General features: G+C 40.8%; 1 protein-coding gene across 1 annotated transcript in view; it reads right to left on the bottom strand.

Annotated features, from left to right (window-relative positions):
* The window catches only part of BRSK2 (BR serine/threonine kinase 2), a 326204-nt gene that overhangs the window by 37625 nt on the left and 273764 nt on the right, over positions 1–14815 (bottom strand). The window contains 2 exon segments of the mRNA XM_075047051.1: positions 7444–7509; positions 11357–11507. Coding sequence (XP_074903152.1) covers positions 7444–7509; positions 11357–11507 — 217 coding nt within the window.

Below are 14815 nucleotides of genomic sequence, written 5' to 3'. Positions count from 1 at the left end.
TTGTGTACTGTGTTTTCATCCAGCCTAGGAGCCTGAGGTAGGGGACAGAAGAGAGAGTTAGTGTGAAATCCTCCTGGAAATGCATTCAGTATCCACATGATTGGTATCGAACAAGCTTTATTTCTACTGCTGATTGACATGCAAAATACGTAAGAAGTAAAGTAGGCCCTATAGCAAGTTTTAGTTTGTCCACACTGGAAATTGTATATAGGAGCAGTGGAAAGAGTTTGAAGAATCCTGGGTTAATTTTAAGTGCTGGGGTGAAAAGAGAGCTGTACATTTTCAAAACTTTTCCCCTTTACCAGAGAGTGCTGGTATGGGATATGACACCCAGGCTGAGGAAATCTTTCTTGCATCTTCTTCAATTTAATAAATCTCTGATAATTTACCTTTACAAATGGGACATAGTTCCCAAGCTGGCTATAAAAACTCAGTACAGTGGCAGGTTCTATACTCCAGTCCAAAAATGCTAACAAGCAAAAATGACAGATTTGTCCCTCCCATCAAGATCATCTTAGCTGGGAAATGCTAGAATTCAGTTTTTAAAAAAAAACCCCACATGCACTGCTCCTGTATCTCAGAGTCAGGTGGACAGAACTGGGACAGAGCCAAAAGAAAGTAATGAAAATGTTGCATTATGCTGAAATGCTGTAATGAAAGAACAGAATGAATTTAAATTTTTATCCCTCTCACCAGAAAATGAAAGTATGAGGCCCTACAGGCAGCACATTACTATGGCAGACCCTGGATGATCGTATGTATGGAAAGAGGAGAAAAATATGACATCATCTTATCTCTATGGCTATGAACTAAGTTCATTTAGTGGGAAATATCTATTAGTGAGTTGACTTCCTAAGAGTCTCTACAGGCACTAAATGTCATTGGAATTATTAAATCTGTGATTATTCCAATAACTTAATACTAAATGCAACAATCTAGGAAACTATGAACATTGTGTGTGACTCATTTTGCTCTGTTTTGCATTGCTGTATGCTTGGGCGCTAACTCAATGGAAGCCAACAAGAAGTTGTTAAAATACAAGCAGAAAAGTTAATGCAGTTGCTCAGATAAAGAGCATTCCCTCAAACACAATCGCCAGATTTAAAGACCCAAGAAGAGACTCTTTAGTCCCTCCCAAAGTGACATAGTTGTTTTGCCAAGCCTGGAGGGAAGAATTAAAAAAAACGCAAGGGAGCTAGACCTTATGGTTTAGGATGGGGAAGATGCAGAAGGCACTCTAAACATAAGGTGGACACTGAGACCATTGCAGGCTATTCCTCCCATCTCATAGACTGACAATAATCTGGAGATGTCTGAGCTATGAAAGAGAGAGGCCAAGGACTGAAACGAAATGTGCATGTGTGGGCCATAGTTTGTAGATGTGATGATTTTATACCTTATTCAATCTATTTGATACTTCACAGTATCAAAGTTAAAAGGTTCTGTGTTTTAAAGTAATTTTTTACTCATTTTAGCCAGCTGCTGTCAAAGGGGAAGCCATGCGAGGCCCAATTCATGTTAGACCAGTGATCTCTTACTGGTGAAATTGAGGAGCTGGAATCCAGTTTCCAGCTGTTTCAGCAAACTGCAGAATTTCTTCAGAGCTGTAAGAGGTGAAGGGCTAAAGCCTCACACTGCTGAAGTGTAGGCAGAGAGAACTAGAAGGAGGAAAAGCGCAGCTGACCTGGTAACTGTACTACACGTATAGCACATATATAGAGAACCTCTATATAGCCCTTCACTCAGATTAATTTTCAAGTGCTTTAAACAGTGCATCTGCTAGCACACACCAGCAGAGTGCAAAGGCTTCATAGCCAGCATTAAACATTTGGCCCAGATTTGGCGTTTGTTTCTTCTTTGAATAACCACCTCATAGAAATTTTTTGTACAATCAGAAGGGAGTTTGGTACCTTGCTGCAGTCCCAGTAGAACTTGCTTTCATAGCACAGTTTTACCAGGATGCTGAATACAGCCTCTTAGCTGGTCAAGCTGGAGCCATGCTTCCAAGAAGGGGAGCCTGCAGCATGCATGCAGCGTGCAGTAATGCATCAGACTTGTGTCCCTGGGTGAAATGCCTTAGAAATTTTGAATTGGTTTGATTCTACATGTAGTTTTGAAAGTCATTCCCAAAATATCCAGCCAACCTCTTATTTACTTTAAGCATAAATTGGGTGGAATTTGATACTCCTCTTTGCTTGCTCACTCAAATAAAACCAAAAAATTTTAAACTGTATTTCAGGGTAAGAGACCCCTGAAAATGACCTGAATTAATGTGCAGCAGGTGAGCAGTCAGGCATTGTGTGTTACAACATTTCATCATTATTACTCTTGGGTATCCAAGAGATACAAACTGTGCTTCCTTGCTCCCTGATTGAGGGAATATGAATAGAATACCTGTGATGCTCCACTGTCTTACAGTCCCAACCGTGCAAATACTAACTATAACAGCTCTTACTGGGAATACTTATGCTTAAGTCACAAGGTCTACTCATGGTAATAACCTCTTGTAAGATGAAGTCTTACAAAGAGTACAGAGAAAGGACCTCAGGTGTTGGTAACACACCTCTTCTTCCTTTCAGCGCACACAGAGGGTGATGTTGAACAGCACCACCTTCCTTAATTGGCCAATTATACTAAAGTTCCATTTATAAACGGTTTAGAAAGAATTAATAAATAGTAAAGCATGCTACAAACATGAGAAGTAAATGTTACTGGTACTAATTAGCTTTCTCAATATGTAACCTCTCAATAAGCTTTTGCTGTAGTCTGTCATGATCTATTACAATGTTTTTATTAAATCATTTATTAATAAAATATTCTCCTTCTGTTAAGTATTTATAAATGGAAATTTAGTTTGCATTCTTAGTTGTACCTATATCCTCTTTATTGAAAATAAAGAGCTTTGAAGATATATCTGTCTCTAAGGCCATCTGTTCACTTCTTAAGAAAACATATACTAAAAAGAGAGGGAATACACAGAATTTTTTTAACAACATGGATGGGATTCAGCTTCATCTTAAAAAAAAAGAAAAAAAAAGGATAAATTAGGATCAAAATTAACTGGAGGGTACCAAACAGATACAAAAAGCACTAAATGGAGAAGGGGGTTCATTCTCAGAAGGTGTCCTGGTACCTGCATATTGTCTGAGGATAGTTTTCTGTGCCCACAGACATTGAAACATAGAGACAAACGAGAATAAAAAAGAACCCAAAAGTAAATTATATGGAGTGTGACTCCAACATAAAAGCACACAAACACACACAAAGCACCAAAAATGCTTCTTCCCACATCTCTCTCTCTCTCTCTCTCTCTCTCCCTGCTGTAAAGCCTCATTCACTGAAGTGTATCAGTGTGTATTGTATTTGTAAAGTGCAAATGAAAAGTTTCTCTACAAGATACAACAGGTCCCGCAACAGGAATAATCCAAAACTAGAGCTTACCCCAATGGATCAGCACTCGCCATCCTCGGAAAGGGAAAATGAAGAGAGGGAGAGAGAGAAGGAAAGAGAGAGGGATGTGGAGGCAGGTGGAGAGAAGAGTAGGAAAAGCAGAGTGAAATACTGTTCGGAGAACTGAACGGTCATAATTATTGCCACTGGTGCCTATGTCTTCAGAGACCAGGAACACTAGGGGGACAGTTTCATTCACCAGAAATTAACTTTTGTCCTGCTCACAATATTGCAGACACATCCAATTCTGGCACTGGGGAATATGGAGAGGGACATACTAAGGCTGTAGAAAAAAAAATTCCCAGCCAAATCCCAATTAAAGCAGTCAGCAGAGCAATGGGGTTCATACTTCATGCTGCATTTCTTTTCTGCCTCTTACATAAGGCACAGTTATATCAGTCTATTATCAAGGAAATTGTTCTTTTTGTCCCCAGTTTGCTCAGTGTAGTGTCCCTCTGTCCCCCAAGCTGGCCTGGTAAGAAGTACTTTTTTTGCCATGAATGAACTGTGAAACATATTGGTTATTAAAGCATGCATTTCTGAGCCAGCTTGGGAGCCCAGGGTACAAGATTGTAGCTCAAGCTGTGAATCTGCTTTGATACTGGCTTATTAGTCATGATGGTCTTATAGTCAGGAATTCAGATCAGCTAGAACATACCAGCTCAGCAACCTGGTACTTATCTCTGTGGATGCCATCTTGTGCTCCAGGATCTCATTTTTCATTTAAAATAAATTCAGTCTCTGGGTCTTAAAGGTTGCAAAGAAAATCTTTCAAATCTGAATGGAGAATAAATCAATGCTGTGCTGAAAAGACTCTGAAACAGCAGCTCTAAAAGCAGAATGAATCTCTGGCATGTTGACTTTGAAACCTAGCGACAGTCAAAAAATTCAGTATTCTTAATTTTTCACTATTAACCAAAGCATTCAAAATCAAAAAGAAGAGTCAGGTTATTAAGTCAGGTTATTTAAGTTAAGGGGTGCAGGTAAGCAAACTCAGGAAAGTGTCACCATCTTTTCACATTAACAAAGGTTAGATTAGAAATAAAAAAAAAAATCTGGTGTTATTAAGCCAAATTATTTTCAAGTCAGATGCAGCGCTTTTTTTCCTCTCTGTCTCTTTCTCTCTCATTCTCTCCATTTTCAATAACAGGCTCCCAAGCTGCTAGAGCTACCTCTGGCTGGGTGAGGAAAATCCATTCTCCACAAGACGGTCACCAACAGAAATGCCAAATTTAATATATGCCCAGTAGATTTCACAGTTTACTGATCAGTGCAACAAGCCATGCTTCCAGTTACATCAACATTGCAAATGCTGGGCTGGGCAATGCAAGGCAGTTTTGAGAAAAGTTAAAATTAAAACATAGTTAGAAGAGAAATGAAAAGCTGTTGTGCTACACATTGATAGAGAAGTGGAAAGAAGCATTACAGTAAGTTGTTTTTCATGTGTTTGAGTGACACTCCATTTATATTTCAGCCTGGAGTGCAAATTTGGGTAAGATCTAATTCATATATATACAAATACATATATATGTATATATTTAGGGACAAATGCCGTCCTCAATTGTACCTGTACAAATCTATCTACAATGATGTAACTGAGAAGAGCAAATTGACACCCATTGTATATTGGAACGTGTGTGTATATTTATACAGAAAATACACCCATATTCACACATGCAGAATATTAAAATGTAAATAGAATGGGTGCAAGAAGGTTGATTAATTTTTCTTTCAAGTAATTTTCCCAACAGGGAAGGCACTGAAGAGGTTAACAAAGAGAATGGAAAGCAAATTGACAATAGGGAAAAGGAAAAGGGAAATGAGGTTTAAAAAAAATGAACAATCCCAGGACACAATAGACCCAGAAGCGCAGACATGTGCATTCCCTACAATACTGAAGCAAGTGAACTACGGAGCTGCAGCAACCCAGATACAGAAGAGAAGCACTGAAAGAGGGGGTGAAAGAGAAAGTCAGAAAGAAAGAAAAAGAAAAAGGAAGGGACAGTGGCCTCAGCTACTAAGACAACCATGTGCATCTAGAGGGAAGGGACCCTTAAAGATGCAGTATTCCTTTAAAAAAGACATCATAAAGTTGGATAATTAAACACTGGCCAAAAATTTAATGGCCACCATGATTAGCTGGCCCCATTTTGCTGGGGTTCTCTTTGCTGCCTATCCCTTCCTTTCATGTGGCTTTGCGCAGATCCAGAATCCAGGTCCTCTCACTTTCCCACCACTGAGGTCCTTCATCCTAACTCTTAGAAGTGGGAGGGAGGTAAGACCACAGTGAATGTGATCCTCCAAAAATCAGCCTGGTCATTCAATGAGAAGGACCCTGGGTGATCCTCGTGCAGTGCTCTAACCTTCTCCTCCTATGCTCTGAAAGATATCACCTTTGAGAGGGAACACAAAATGCGCATGTGTATTTAAGATTTTCCCCCAGCAGTTACTGAAGGGTCATTTCCTCTGCAGTAGCAGCTGCTAGAGGAGGACAGAGGGACAACAAATGGTGCTGGGAACATCTGCTGAAAGACCCTTCTCCTGTCACAGCTGAAATTTCTGCACTTCTCATACTGGACCTGACTTTTAATTACTGTGGAAAAGCTCATCTTCGGAGTAGTTTCAGAGCTACTTTTAATACATGAAGTGCCACATGTTCAAGAACAGAACTTATGAATAGGGGCAATCAGAGAAAGGAACAGGAATTTCCATGACTATGGTAACAGCCCAGGAAAGCCCAGCCACTAAAGACTGTATAACCACTACTTCATGGCTGTGAAACTTAGAGGTTTCTAATAGTTTGGGTCCAATGCTTGTTCCTATCTTGGCATCTTAAAGAGGGTGCTTTACACACCACGTGAGGCACAATCTCTCCTGCAGATGCACGACATTCTTCATTGTGGCAGGTTCAAGACTTGAAACGCTGCCCACAAAGGACTGCCTCAGCCTGCAAAAGGCCAAAACAGGGGCTGTCTGTCATACATCCCACAAGCCTCCTGAGGCTTAAAGGCCACATTTATCTTTAAACAGAAAAGTTTCTATTAAATGGGGAAATGGAAAGAATGGTTTGCCAAGTCCATAGGTTCCTTTAAGGAACCCACTGCTTCCCCCTTTTTGGATCGTATGGAACACTCCTAACCCTTGGGTAAGCTAAGTGTTTGTCCAAAATGTGTAAGGACTACATTTTGATGAAGCATTATCCAATGGGAAGCCATCTTTTAACATTAGAGAAAAATTCTCTTCCTCTGAGACTGAAATTCCAGGAACAACATGTCCACTCAAAACCTTCCCAATAGTCTAAACTTTTTTTTTTGTCCATGGACCCACAAGAGTCCACTTAAACTCCCTAAAGCTGGTGGCCTGCCTGTCTTCCATTGTGCCTCTACTCACAGTTGGGAGTTACCCTTTTTGTTACTCTTCACCATGTGTCACTTGAACTGCTAGATTGGAATCACCCTCAAAAACCTTTATCTTCGATCACCTTTTCCTCTTGCGTTCTCTGGTGCAGCCAGAGTAGTCTTAAGGAGTTTGTCTCTTACCTACAGGCACTTAATATTTTGCTCTGTCAGACAGGATTTCCGAAGTTTCCTACCACTGCTGTCACTGACTCAGTTGTGCTGCTGTTTCTAGTGCTGGGAGTGGAGCACTCTGGGCTTTCCTAGTGTTTTGTATTCCAATCCTTCCCAAAGCAGTCTTAGCAAATACGTCTTCTATGCTGGGCATCCTCACTCATGGCAGAACTGAACCAGAAGTAGCAGTAGGATGAAATTTTAGTGGGGAAAATGTTGGTACAGTCACAGGCTGCATTGGGGATAGCCTCAAATGAATGGTGCTGTACAAAAATATATGTAGTGTGGGGTTGTAAATATCCCACCCTCTTTGTTTCTCTCTAAAGAGAGAACAGCTATGTCCCCACATGGAGAAGGTAAGTACTGCATCTTTAAGGTCTCAGCAGTGAGGTAGAGGAGGGGAACATATTGTCAGTGTTTATACCTTTCTTCTTTGTTGAATTTGGGATTGGCTTCAGAGATATCCAGGCTTTTACTGAACATTGTTTTACTATGGCAGGAACAAAGCGAGAAAACAGAGTTACTAGTGTGGACATTTATAAAAGAGAGTCACCTGAAGCAATGCTGGACACCCAGCCCCCCAACCCATCCTCCCCTTTTTAAGCAATGCTCTGAAAAACCTTTCTTTTACTTTCCAACTATGGCTCAAGCCTACACGGTGCTGAAGTTCATTATCTCCCTCTGACTTCTGAGGTCTAAGATGACTTCCCCCATACATACTTGTAAACCCTGATCTCCTTTATCCAGTTGAAAACCCAGGTACCATCTACTTTGTCACATTGTCCAAGGAAAACAGAACATGCCCGAAGGCACAAACTGCAAAGCACTCATTACTTAGACTTTTCTAGAAGACCTCAACACGAAGCACAATCCGGGAAAAGGTTAAAATCAGACCATAGAGCCTCTTAAGAGGAACAGTAATCCATTTTGTATTCTAATTTGTAGGGTCCATTACCACTTACTCCCAACTCTCTTCCCTATATTCAGTGTATAGAGAAATGCCCTTCTTTATCATCTTGGGTCTGAATCCCTGAAGCTTAGAAGCAAAATTCCCTATGCTTTGCTAAAGGGACAGCTCTCTGTAATATATTTCACTGGTAATATGCTTCACTGTTTCACAGAACACTGTTCCCTAATGTTAGCTGATCTTTCATGCAAGCTATCCACTTCAATAACCAGGAGAAAATGAATAGTTAATGAAGCCCATTTTAGAACAGATTTTGGACTCTTAACAGCAGAGCTGATGAAAATTTCTGGCATATCCCTGAGACATTCTAGCTCCTATGGAATTCTTCCTAGTCTGTGTGATTTTGGCACATGGGACAAATTAGCTGGTGTTAAACTAAGCTCAGAACCTACCTCTTTTCTTTTGACATTTCAATGAAATACCAGATAGTCTGAGAGGTGTGGATACCACAACAGCAGAAGCAATTAAGATATAATTATGAACCCGTTTAGTTGACAGCTAGCAGGGAAAACCAAGAATTGACAAAACAGTCACCAGTTTTAGTGTGGCTGATGTTTGTGCGTAACAACTTTGCTGTATAGGAAGACCCAATGGAGAACACTTGGAGAGGTCAGTACAAGCATTTCAAGGAGTCTTTAAGCTCAACAAGCAGCCTTTGTGCTGAGTTCCCCTCCTCCATTATCCAAAACTAAGTCACTGAAGGACTATGTTTTTCACTTAATACTTTCTCAGCCTGTAGGGTTGAAGGCTGTCAAGTTTCAAATCTTGGTGGAAAGATATGCCCTTAAACAAGCCAAGACCAGACACTTGTAGGGTCCCCACATGGTTACCAAAAGCATAGTTCATCACACAGACGCATAAACCAGAGGTTATAACATAAATCCCCTTTATGCAAGCAAATACCTGTTTACTACTGGGAAAGAGGACAATAGGACTAAATCACAAGACACATGGGTGTGTTCTGCCCACTGGCTTAGAAGATTATCTCTGCCAGCTCAAGAAAGAAGCAATGGCTCTGTGTCTCTGAATGTTTACACAAGTCATCTGTGTCTAAACAGGAGACCTGTTTCCATGGTGTCCCCCCTCCCCCGTCTTCCTAGTATTGTAGGATAAAAGCACTGAATAGTCATCTGCTGAGACCAAAAAATGTCATTCTTAAAAAAGCATCCACCTCTGGGATCTAAGCCCTACTGCTGTAAAATCCATTGTCAGTGGGTCATTTCATGGAATATAATATGTGACTAACCATTAAAAATCCCCCACTCTTGGTGGAAGGCACTTGTCATTTTGTTACTGACTGTTCTGACAGATGGTGCCCCATCAGCAATGCATCGTCCCCAGACAATCCCCATGCAGTGGTGTTCGTTAATGAAGCCAGTTCACGTTATAAACGACTTGTGCTGCCAGCAACACAAAATGTGCCGTTGTCATCTGTGGATGTGGATGGTATGAATTATGGAAGCTCACACACGGAATAAAATAACATCTTCCCTTTAACCCCTTCCAAAACAAGCACTACCAAGCCCATCATCATCAATCATGGTGTTATTGCATCCCTTTCTCCACCCTTAATCACACCTTTATGTCCAGCCCTGCGTTGTGGTATGCATTGCCCTGTATCTCTTTTGTGCCTGGCAGGTTTCGCTTCCTCCATAAGCCAAAGCCCTTCTTTACTGGTAAGTAGCCTGGATATGTCTCTGCTCTGAACTCATCTCAGACCTTTTGACTTCAATTGTTTCTTCATGTGCAGAATTGAGTGAGACATTTAAAAGCAGAATAAGTACTTTGGATAGCAAGACACAGCTTTGCCTCTTCAGACTTTTGAATCCAAAGTCCAAGCTGAGAGCTGGAAGAAAAGGTTTCAGCCCTCAGAAAACTTCAGGATCAATCTAACACCTCCTATTTGTTCCACCCAGTTGGACACTTACTGTAAATAGCTGCAGAGTACTGCGACTCACAGGCAGCCTTGGGGTGGGGGAAAGTGATTCACCTCTGGCTCTGGGAGTTTCATGGCCCATGCATCTACCAGTTACCAGATTAAACACTGCAAGCTGAATAAGGAGCGTGCAACTGTTTGTCAGTGTTGTGTTCATCCTCAGTACACCCTGTCCTGAGCGCTTCCTTTGCCCAGACCTCACATCAAAGCAAACCACATTCAAGACAGGCTTCCAACCTACACTGCAATGAAAAACCTTTATGGCAGTGTATCTCAAGGCCACACATCCAGTATGAAATAAGTCCTAGCAGATTCTGGAAATCACCGCCTTTTCCTCACTGTAGAAAGAACTGTAATGGTTGCCAGCAAAACTTTCCAGCAATTATAGGAGCCTCTGGACATGAAATTATTTCATTCACATTCTTCACCTAGTTCTTAGTCAGCAAAGGGAGTTTCTGGCCACAACAGGCTCATTTTGAGCAGATCTTAACAGCTGAACAAAAAAATCATGTCATAAAGCTGAAACAGAGGTTACAGCATCATCATCATACATATATGTGAAGTGTTCTTTTATATTGATTGATTTATGCAAGTGTGAATCCAAATGCATGTGCTTCCTTTAGGCTAGTCATAAGGATTAAGGAAGCAACTTCCATGGTTCACATTAGTGAACTTGCACAGTTCACTTACTCTCCCAGAACCTGCCTTGAGGAGACATCATTCTCCTCTGCTGTTTCTCCACAAGACTGACACTTTCTTTGATAGAAAAGAGGCAAAATTATACATATTCCATCACTTCACAGGCTTGTGGTAATTTATGTGGGTCAGATGCATGCTGGCTCTGACAGCACATTTTAAAGGCATCTACAGGTGCCTGGGCAGGGCTTTCCAGATTCGAGCTGCTCTGATGACATGGAGGGTGGGGTTCATCTCATTTAACTTCAGGTGCCCAAAAGCTAGGCATCTAATCCAAGATAAGGCATCTAGATTCCTGTTGTAGGCTATGGAGACAGAGAGAAACAACCAGAGGGTAACTTATCCCATCTAAGATTGTTGGAACAGAGGACATATGTATCTGAGACCTTCCAAAGCCCTCATCTGTCCCCACTGCCTAGAGTGACAGCCTGTATCACAAGCTTAGACTGAATGCCTATGTTCTCGACAATTAAAAAGAGGTGAGATGAGTCTTGTCCAGAGGATGTGGTGGTTTCCTGAGCAATAGCTGCAAGCGAACAGAACCCTTAAGCCCCTGGCAGGACTTCTGGTCCAGTGCGCACAAGCGCTGCTGGCTGCCAGCTCATGTTGCAAATATGCTTGGAAGTTGTAATGAGTGCTGGTGCGAATAGAAAAGCTCCACAGTTCCTTTGTGTGTATAACATAAAAGTGGGTAGCAAACCCAGACAGACAGGACTCCTGAGTAAAGAAGAGACCCACCTCTGTCCATGTTGTGCCATTTCAATAGCTCGGCGAGCAGGGACTGGGGAGCCGCCATCTGTCACACTGAGAACCTCCATCGACTTCCTTTCTGGCCTCCGCTTCCCATGCCTGTTCAGCATTGGGGAGTCCACACGCTTCCTGGGGGGATCTTTATGAAAAGAAAATGCTGTCAGCTGAATTCGGCTGTGACTTACCTCACACAGGTTGGTTAAATCCTCTCTCAACAATCCCACTCTCACACCTCCCCTACAGTGACAGATATCTTTGTGATGGAGCTGAACATTTGCAGCCTCTCCCTTCTTCCAAATTTGCAAACATTAAGACATAAGTTGCAATCCATTTACAGAGAGAAGGAGCACTGCCACTGCCCTGAATGTAGCAGCACTGTAAAATAAAGGTACAACTATAGCATAGCTTGCAGAAATTACCTTACAAAGCTGATAATAGTAATAACAAGATGACAGCATGGGCTATAACACAAGCTGTTAGCCAGAATATAAGCCATCTAGGGATCCTGTATAGGTACACAGGTTGCTAGAGCTTGCCTTCGATGTCCCTGCTAGCTAGATTAAATGTGACACAGGGACATGAGTACACTCTGAACTCAGAACTGCATTCTCCTCTGAAAACATACCCTTTTTTTGCATCTTTAAGATTACATTTCAGGTTTTCCTTGCTGCTTTATATTCTTCCTCCTTCAGCATTACAAATTAAACATACTAGTCTACCTGAGATGAATCTCCAATGAGAGCTAATAAAATTTATCTCAGAGGTCATCATACAGCTTTTATTGCTATAGTAACTGAAGTGCTTTACACTTTTTATTGTGTAACATTTCTATGAGGTATTGAAGTGCTACTTTCACTTTGCAGAGTGAAAACTGAGGTATAAGAATGAGATATTTAAATGCAATTCATTCCTAAAGGTGCTGACAAACATTTACTGAGGTTCTGAGGAGCACCTAAATTGCTCTGAAAAGAGTCTTTAGATACCAAACTGCACTGCAGAAGGTGACTTGCCAAACCACACACACCTCCATGGTGAAGCAGGGAGCCAAATGCAGACCTGCTGAGATGTTTTATTACTAACATCTCTCATGGCATCGAAACACTAAGAAGGAGGAAGGCAGAAAAAAAATACAGAAAGATTTTCTTTTCTGTGGTTGGGCTATTTCAGTTCCCTGCCTCTGTGCATAGACAAATTTTTAATTTTAGTGGAGAGTGACCACCTGTAAAAAAAGGCATCCTTCACCACTGCAGTTAGAAAGAAGCTCACAGTGCCCAGGCCCCTTATAAGGCTTCTTCCTCTGCCAGGATTCCTTTGTAAAATCAGAAATACTGCATTTGACGAGTCTACCTCTACTGCCTAGTCTGATGGTATTATTTTTATTATCCTGCCCTCCTCACACCCCCCATCTACTTGCTTTTTTCTTCTCTCTCTCACGTCATGTTTTTTAGAACAAGATCTCTTTAAGGCAGGGCTTATTCTTGAAACAATGAGCATGAGCAAAGATGGCTCAAATACAAATGGGCGAGTGATTACAACTGACCCCATTACTGTATAACCCAAGTATTCTTTGTATTAACAGTAATAACATTCCTATTAAAAATTAATTAGAAAAGAAGCAGTTGTATCTCACTCCATTTCAAACTACGACCAGTAATAAAAAGGTAATAGAAAATCCTAGCTGGGGAAATGACCTCCTGATTAGGAAAAATATATAGTGCATAAAGCTGAGGGAAAAACAAAGAGAGATAAACCTAACAAAGCAGTTACACTGGGTGACTTCAGCTGCACACGGCTAAGTGGTCAAAAGTAAGCTGGGACAAGTTTTAGACATTTCAAACTCCCGCTTCTTCAAACAAGTTCAAAGAATGAGAACCGATTCATCCCACAGGACAACTGTTGGTATCAGAAGTGTGACTAGAGCCAAGTAACACACATAACGACAATGTAATTATGTTTGGTATCAACAACAGAGAGTTGATACAAGTTTTGCAGAGGGATATCAGACGCTAGAAAGGAAGGTGGAAGAGTGCAGTTTAAAAGAAAAGAAAAAGGAGAAAGGAAGATGAAGAAAGCAGCTAATGTCAAAAGAATGGACATGAGTAAGCTCAGGCTGCATCAATGTTAGCTAATAACAGAGTATAAACAAGAAAGATGGAAAAAGGCAAGAAAAACATTTTATAAACAGATATTTTAAAAGGCAATTTGATCCAAGCATGTTTAAAACAGAAGACTTTAGCAAATGGAAATTCAGCTGAGTGACACAAAAGTGACAGGCCAAATATAAGGTGGACATTAAAAGACAGTGAAGAATAAATTTGAAGAGGAATTAGCTAAGGACTTGAATAAGTGTTTTGTACATCCATCAGAAAGAGAAAGGTTGAGAGAAGGACAGTAGCCAGAGGGACCATGAGGGAATCAACAGAAAAATTAACAAGAAGGATATTGCTAACAAGCTAAACGGTTCTTTTGTATCAGTCCTTGCTAATCAAGATGCTGGAAGATACTGATTTCCAATTTCTATTTTAAACTATCAAAGAGAAAGACTAAGCAAAAAGAGCAGGTTGTGAAACACACCTATAAATTCAACAACAGCAATTCACAAAAGTTTGATGGAAGATACATCCAGAAGCTTGTATGAATGTGGTTGAGCTTCTGATAAAGGTATTTGATTCCTCTTTAAAATTGGCTACAATCCTACACTATACATGGCTGAGGGTAGAAAGTATTGTACATATTTTTTAAAAGGGTCTGAGCAAGAAATGACAGGGCACCAAGTCTGTCATCACTGTCAAGTCTAAAGATACTAAAGAAACAGTTAAACACCTGCTATAATGACTAAAGTGGTGTCATATAAAAGCAGTAGAAGATTCTGCAGACGCACAGGAATTAAAAATAGGAAAACCTCCAGTGTTTGCCCTTCTCTTCTTGACTCTCTGGAAATATTTCACATGGAGAAAAAAAATCAAATCTTAGTCTGGATCTGTGATAGTTTTGAGGGTTCATTTTCCTTTTATTTCACATCAGAAAAGTGAAGCCATTCCTAAGGATTTTTACAGCGGAAGAGAGAATTGTATAGGTAATGATCCAATTATAAAGGCATTCATCTGGAAGGTGGGAAGTAAAGGTTCACCTTCTGAGTTTGGATGAGGCACCTATATCCTATATGGCTATTCTGGCCCAATCTCTTGTTACCTGGTTTATTAAGAAACTCCAACCCACAAAAGCCTTTTTCTCAAGGAGACATTAGTTGACATTCATTCATTTTACTGAGAAGCTTCTCATTTCTCTGCTTTCAGGTAAAGAAAATGGAGCTGGACTTGAAAGATGGTGAAGGTGACCCTTCCCTGGCCCTTTGAGAAAGTTTCATATAGCTGAAACAGACAAAAGGGACACCAGAAGACAGTGCTAGTCTGAGCTGGCCATACTTTTATCTGCATCCATCCTTTC

This window comes from Buteo buteo, chromosome 16, assembly GCF_964188355.1.
Source record: "Buteo buteo chromosome 16, bButBut1.hap1.1, whole genome shotgun sequence".
NCBI classification, from domain to species: Eukaryota; Metazoa; Chordata; class Aves; order Accipitriformes; family Accipitridae; genus Buteo; species Buteo buteo.
Note: the sequence above shows the minus strand (reverse complement) of the source record. Positions and strands in the feature narration are given on the sequence as shown.